Genomic DNA, 7,421 nt, shown 5'->3' with positions numbered 1-7,421 from the left:
CCCACAAGCTCGGGGGACAGCGGGAGAGGCGCAGCGCGCCCTTCCCGCTGTCCCCCGACTTGGTTAGAAGGCTGGCGGGGGGGAGCCTGCTCCTCCCCGTCGCCAGCCCCGCAAACTCGGGAGCCAGCGGCAGGGGCGCAGCGCGCCCTTCCCGCTGTCCCCCGACTTGGTTAGAAGGCTGGTGGGGGGAGAAGCCTGCTCCTCCCCGTCGCCAGCCCCGCAAACTGGGGAGACAGCGGCAGGGGCGCAGCGTGCCCTTCCCACTGTCCCCCGACTTGGCTAGAAGGCTGGCGGGGGGAGAAGCCTGCTCCTCCCCGTCGCCAGCCCCGCAAACTGGGGAGACAGCGGCAGGGGCGCAGCGTGCCCTTCCCGCTGTCCCCCGACTTGGCTAGAAGACTGGCGGGGGGAGAAGCCTGCTCCTCCCCGTCACCAGCCCTGCAAACTCGGGAGACAGTGGCAGGGGCGCAGCGTGCCCTTCCCGCTGTCCCCTGACTTGGCTAGAAGACTGGCGGGGGGAGAAGCCTGCTCCTCCCCGTCACCAGCCCCGCAAACTCGGGACAGTGGCAGGGGCGCAGCGCGCCATCCCGCTGTCTCCCGACATGGTTTGGAGGCTGGCGGAGGGCTTCCTCCTCCCCCAGCCCCGCAAGCTCCCAGAGCGATGCCAAAGCTGCGCGCAGCTTCGGCATGGCTCTGGGTCCCGTTCTGGGGGAGGGGAAGCTCGGGCTTCCCCCGCCCCAGCCCCGCGCCTGGGGGGGGGAATAATTTTTTTTTGCCTTTATTCCCCCCCCCCCCCCAAATCTAGGTGCGTCCTATGGACCGGTGCGTCCAATAGTACGAAAAATACGGTATTCACTCATGGGCTGTGGTCACCAATCCCTTCAAGCACCAACTTAATGTAAACCCCCCCTCCGTGCCCGCTGTGGGATCAGTTTGTTTGTTACCTTGCAGTGATCAAATTAGTTCCATCAGTCACAAGGAAAGTAGATATTTTATTATTGGTCACAGAATACACTGTTGAGTCTAGAAGGTAAGAGCCAATCTGCATTCAGTTGAAGCAAACTCACTACGAGTCGCAGTATGGCAGCTTGTATTCTTCTGGTCCATCAAGCTTCAGTGATACTTCCTCCAGCGATCATGCTCTGAATAGCCAAAACAAACAGTTGCAGTCTTTTGGATATTAGTATATGGAAGTGCATCCTTCATTTAAAAGGTTTATCCCATATTTCCATGTGTGTTCAAAACAGCTTCTAATTACCATGACAAAGCTAAACAATGACATACTGTATACGATCATTAACCAAATACCTGGGGAAAATGGGTTTTACCTAACGCCTGACAACAACATGGCATCCAATTAAACATTCAGGTTCCCAACAGTAAGCAGCTATATGCATCTGGGAAATTTACAAATTTCCCATGAACACAACCTCCCCATTTCTCCAGGACAAGTACTCAGAGCTATACTTTGGCCATGTAAGTTTAATTTAGGTATCCCAAGAAACTTTAGTAGTTCCAAAAGGAAGAGAGAGAGAGTGCAACTGATGCAATCCACCATAGGTCGGGGCATGAAGCACGAACAGAAAATCAACAGCACACATGCCTTTCCCTAAAAGCATTAGGAATTCTCTCAGAGGACTTGCAATACAATCGCATCTTACGCAGGGAAGGTACATAAATGCAAAAACTGCTATACTTGAACCACCCATTAGTGTCCTTACATTTCCAGAGCCATAGCACTGAGTGGGCCTTGTCGTCCAAGCAAGGCCATCACATCATGTTGGCTCTGGAAGCCTAAGGGTGGTCATGCAAGTTCTTGCGGGAACCTGGGACGGCCCCACAGTATCTTGCAAGAGCACCCCCAGAGCCTGCCTGCTGAGCTGGGCTTGCCCAGTAAGCAAGGGAGGGAGGTTAAAAGATCTCTGCTTTGCATGCATTTATCACGTAAAGTTGAAATCGTGCAAGATAAATGTGCGAAAGATGCGACTGTACTGTATTTACTGCTGCTTTTTAGGTATACACAATGAAAGTTTTACTCACTTATATGGTCGAAGCTCCACGCGTAGCTGAGAACCACATAGGCAGTTAGCATCATGGCGAGGCCACCAATGCCTGGTTTCTTCACATCAATGTACTTTTTGACAAATCTGTCATAGCCTAGTGAAAAAGGAGTGTAGTCTTAGCCATACAGATAGCAGAGGAACACCTAGTAGTGATAAGTGACAGCTACACTAAAAAGCTAACAGAATAAGGAAATGAAGTCTTCAGCCCAAGATCACTACTTTTGCATCCTGTTGTTTAGTTCCATTGAACTCAGTGGCCTCAATGAGACCTACCTTTCTAGCTAGTGTACTTAGGCTTATAGCCCAAGTAGGAAATTTATCAAAAATCAGGATTTTACAAGGCTGTACCATTTAGTTTATCTAAACACTTTAAAATGGCTACATTAAGACATATGCTTAAGAACAGAGGGAAAGGGATTGAGAACCCAGGTTAAAGCTGCAGCTCTGGAGAAGAACAAATGTTTTGCAAGAGGCCTTGTGTTCAATGCCTTCCTGTCCAAGTAGCTGGGCTCGGAAATAAAAACCTGCTTGAGATGTTGTAGAACTACTGCCAGCTCTACATGGGGTAACAGCCCTCTGGTTTTTTATTCATAAGCAGCCACTGCCTCTGTATGTTTTTATGCCACTCCTGTTGATTTAGTATATGCTTGTTTTTTGTTTGTTTTAAACTGAAGGGTGGTGTACAAGTCCTTTAAATAAGTAGGAAGGAAGGCCAAAAACTGCCTGTTCAGGGTTGTAGTTCTGGGTGCATTTATTTGAGTGTGCCAATGAGCTCAGTGGAAGTTAGTCAAGAGTAGAAATGCAAAGGATCTGGCTGCAAGACTGAGGAGACTTGTGGCTCAATCCTATGTATTTTTACTCTTATGCTACCAAATTCAATAGAAATATACTCCCAAGTATGTATTTGGATCACACTGTGAATGCATCAAGTAGGATTAAAAATCTGAAGGTGGATCACAACTAGATTTTCAAACCCCATGAAGCCTTTATTTCATTGGCAAATTAAAGAGTATTTCAATGGACAGTGTGATCTGTTGTACACTGAATCCTGCCAGTGTTTCTCAGGTATAACACTATTGGCATAAACCTAATAGGAGACTTCTGAAACCCTGGTTATCTGCACACAAAATGTTGGTGTTGAACAGATTAAATATTCAGCAAGACAATCACATGCATACAATTCCTGCCACAAACATATGCTCCACATCAGATGTTTCCCAGACACTCACCTCCCCGGATACTCGTAACAAGCCCAGCTGGGGTGTAATCTCGAGTTGCTAACCAGTTTGGCAACTGCCCCACTTTTACATCCAGCAGCCTCATATCTTTTACTGGAACTAAGAAAAAAAGAATGTGAGGGTGGGTATCTGCTATGACTTACCCATCCCTATTCCAAGGAGGAGGAACAAGTGGTAACATAAGGTTCTCCCCCACACCTCCCCTCGGAGGCGACCACCGACTTCCGACATCTTCAAAAGATGAATAGGCAAATTCATGGAGAAGAAAGCTATTGGTGGCTTTTAGCCATCACAGCTATGGCACAGCCTCTTCGGTTGGAGGCTATAAATACTTCCCAATACCAGTTACTGGAAACTGCAGGGAGGGAGAGTTGTTTCTGTGCTCAGGTCCTGCTTGCAGGTTCCCCAATAGAGGCATCTGGTTGGCCACTGTGAGAACAGGATGCTGGCCTAGGTGGGCATTGATCCGTTAGATCAGACATCTCCAACCGGCCGGCCGTGATCTACAGGACCTATTTCCGTGGGCGTCGCGTTGACATTTATTTTCTCCAAGCCAGTGGGGTGGGGGAAGAAGGTGGGCAGCCGATAGGTGGCTTTATCGCTGCGTGTGACTGTCAGCGATTTCCTGTAACCCTCCTTAAAAAGTTACAGATAGGTAGCCATGTTGGTCTGCCATAGTCAAAATAAAAAAATTCCTTCCAGTAGCACCTTAAAGACCAACTAAGTTAGTTCTTATACCAAGAACTAACTTAGTTGGTCTTTAAGGTGCTACTGGAAGGAATTTTATTTATTCCTCCTTAAAAAAACACTCAACAACTCCCCCCCCCCAAAAGCTCAACATCTCTGGGCAACCCTCCCCCTAAAAAGATCAACTCCTCTTTCCACCCACCCCACGCACGCTCCTCCTTCCTCCAATGACAATGGGTTTTACAGTCCCAGTATTAAAAAGCTGCCAGATTTTTTAAATATTGGGAGTAGATAGCAGTCTCTTGGGAGTTGAACGTGCTTGCATTAGGTTATTCTTAAGGGGTGGGGGGGAAAGGGCGTTCGAAGCTTTGTCTGCCGAACTTCTGCCTGACACTGACACACAAATGCAAAGGAAAAGCTGTTGGGAGGCAACAAAGAGGAAGGTTGGGGTGAGAAACGGGGGCCTTAAGGGCGAACCTCAGCAATGAAGAGCAGCGGCCTGGCGCTTGTACCCAGGGCTACATTGAGAAGGGCGTCTCTTTCTCAGAAGGCGCGTCTTTCTCCTTCCACAGAACAGCGGGGCGCTTCTTCTCCGGGAAATGGGAGCAAGTTAATCCCAACACCACCCTAGCCCTGACAGGAGCCAGGTCACCTTGGCGTCTCCCTCCCTCAAAAAGCGCTTACCGGGTCGGTCCGCCATCTTGAAGCTGCCGCAACGCCTCCCTGCTCCTCCGCTCGGCTCGCAAGGGCTGCCGGGAGAAGGTTGCGCGCGCGGGGGCTCGTGGGAAAAGAAGGTCGCCCTCTCCTTGGGCGGTGTAAGGGGCGGGCCTGGCGAGGGGAGGGGAGGGGAGGGGCTGGGCGGAGCTAGTTTGGGCGGGAAAGAGAAGCCAAGGGATTGGATAAGAGCGGGACGTTCTCCTCACGGGTGTCTTTGGCGACCATCCTTAGAGCGCGCGCACTTGAGGGGCGAGATCCACTGAAGGCAGTGGGATTTGCTTCCTGAGTAAACAGCCATAGGGCTTTCATATTCCGCTTTTTTTCTTTCCAGCCAGAACGGCTTTTCAGCTGAAAAATACCCCAGTCAAAGAAAAACACACACAAAAGCAAAACAACAACAAAACACGCCCAGAAACAATAAGCTCTTGCATAGAAAATACTCTCTTAATAAATGACTTAGACGAAATGTTTGTCAAGGCCACAATGAATTAATGAAATTTGCTTTTGAAACTGATCCCCCACACAAATAAAGGTTTTGACAACTATTTTTCGTTACTGGTTGCTTAATTTCTGCTGACTTTTGTTGTGTTTTAACCTTTCAAAAGCCACCCTTAGTGCGGCAAATTACAGCAAAGGATGGGAGAATATATTAAAATAATATTGCTGTTCTATATTTCTCCTTTTAATATAAATCTCTCAAGTTGTGTAGCATAAAACTGCAAACATCGTAACACGATGCATTCTATTTTTTTTTAAAGAATTTTTATTAGTTTTACAAGTTTTTTAACAAACAAACAAACACATAAAAGGACACACAAACATATATAATATTTCACAATATTTTTTCAAACCTTCTTTTCTCGGACTCCCCCATACCTCCCCTTTCTGCATCCCCATGTCCAAAGTTATTTAGCAACTTATATATATTTCTTTCAAACCTCTGTCCTGTTAATCTTCTCTTTACTCCAATCTTATATCACTGTAACCCTTTCTTCCTAAAAACCTTGACATTTTAACATTCATCAAGTTTATAATAGTCCTTTAGATAAATTTTAAATTTCTTCCATTCTTCTTCTGCAGTCTCTCTTTCCTGATCACGGATTCTGCCAGTCATCTCAGCCAATGTCATGTATTCCATCACTTTCATCTGCCATTCTTCCAAGGTGGGTAGGTCTTGTGTCTTCCAATACTTTGCGATGAGTATTCTTGCTGCTGTTGTTGCATACAACACGATGCATTCTAAAACAACCACTAATCCAAAATATAAAAGCAATACAAAGGCACCTCACCTCCAAAAAAAGAGAAAAAGAATACAAAGGCATACCTTTTAAAGAGAAATGATTTTGAAACATAATCTTCTAATGATTAGACAATTCCGTTATTTTATTGCTGATTGATTTGTTCTGTATAAACGCTGGCTTCTGCTTTTATTTTTATTGTTTTTATTAGTCTTGGATGTTGGGTTTTTTTTTGTTCAACCCTGATGAACAGATTGAAAGGCAGGATGTTAACATTTAAAAATTGATATTTAAAGTAATCCAGAACGATGAAGGGGATGTAGCAATTCTCTTACGAGCAAAGGTCACAGCATTTGGGGCTTTTCGGTTTAGAGAAAAGGCGAGTAAGAGGATAATAGAGGTTTGCAAAAATATGCATGGCATAGAGAAAGAGGCTACAGCATGTTTTTCTCCAGAACTCATGGGCATCCTGAATGTTGGATTCAAGACAGATAAAGCACTTCTTCATACAGCACACAGTTAAACTATGGAACTCACTGCCACAGGAGGCAATGAGGAGGTGGCCACCAACTTGAGTGGCTTTCAAAGAGGACTAGACAAATTCAAGGAGGTGATAAGAAAATAAATGCTCCCTCAATTACATAAAGGCATATTGAACTAATAAAGGGTATAGCCATGTTTCTTTTCTCTCCACTGTGAGGCCTTGAAATAAAATGCATCTTGATATAAAATGTATCCCCATGAGTCAAACCCCTTGCAACTATAAAGACATGTAACAGTTTGTTTTGCAACATTTTTATATTAAGTGCTTTGTAACAACTGATCGTCTTAAAGCTTTCAAAACAGTTTGCAGCTTACACTTGAAATCTATGCAACCATCTTTTGTTTGTTTGTTATTATTTATATATATAAAATTTTTATTTATGATTTTCAATTGTATACCTTTCAATAATTTTACAATCATTTTAACATTCTGAAACTCGACTTCCTTCCCCCTCTTTCTGCAGTTCCTAAAATTTGTTTTTTATATATATTTTTTCTGCATATTCCAAATTAACTTAATCATTTATTCATCTACTTTAAATGTGTACTCTTATAAAACAGTTATTACAACAATCCTGCCAATGTTCTTATCCATTTACAGTTTGTTTGTAAATATTCAATAAACCATTTCCATCTTTTGTTTGTTAAATCCTTTTGCTCTTGCTAATGTCTTTATGATTCCTGTAAAAATTAGTCTGTGAGTTTGTGATTGTATTTTGTAAATCACCCCGTCAGGCGGGGATGGAAAAGCCAAAGATGAGCACAAAATCTTGTTGCCTCATGTCATCACTGAATCAGGTATGACTCACCTGTCTCACATGTACCTAATCTATGTTTGGCACGAGGGAGTGGGGAGCGTGAAAGGTAGGGCAGTTCGTAAAAAAATTTTTTTTGAAAATGCCTGCTCCAAAGCTCTTATATTACTACACTAGGGATTA

At 44.8% G+C, this 7,421-nt stretch overlaps 1 protein-coding gene across 1 annotated transcript; it reads right to left on the bottom strand.

Moving 5' to 3' along the window:
* Positions 1 to 969: 969 nt before the first annotated feature.
* ATP5MF (ATP synthase membrane subunit f) lies at positions 970 to 4,815 on the bottom strand. The gene is made up of 4 exons (XM_082199974.1): positions 4,670 to 4,815; positions 3,290 to 3,397; positions 2,038 to 2,154; positions 970 to 1,139 (listed from the first exon to the last, which is right to left on the bottom strand). The coding sequence occupies exons 1-4, from the start codon at positions 4,683 to 4,685 to the stop codon at positions 1,111 to 1,113; spliced, it is 270 nt and encodes an 89-aa protein (XP_082056100.1). The 5' UTR covers positions 4,686 to 4,815; the 3' UTR covers positions 970 to 1,110.
* Positions 4,816 to 7,421: the final 2,606 nt, after the last annotated feature.

This window comes from Podarcis vaucheri (genome assembly GCF_965113315.1).
Source record: "Podarcis vaucheri genome assembly, chromosome: 14".
NCBI classification, from domain to species: domain Eukaryota; kingdom Metazoa; phylum Chordata; class Lepidosauria; order Squamata; family Lacertidae; genus Podarcis; species Podarcis vaucheri.
The sequence above is the reverse complement of the archived record's forward strand: the minus strand, read 5'-3'. Positions and strand labels throughout refer to the sequence as shown.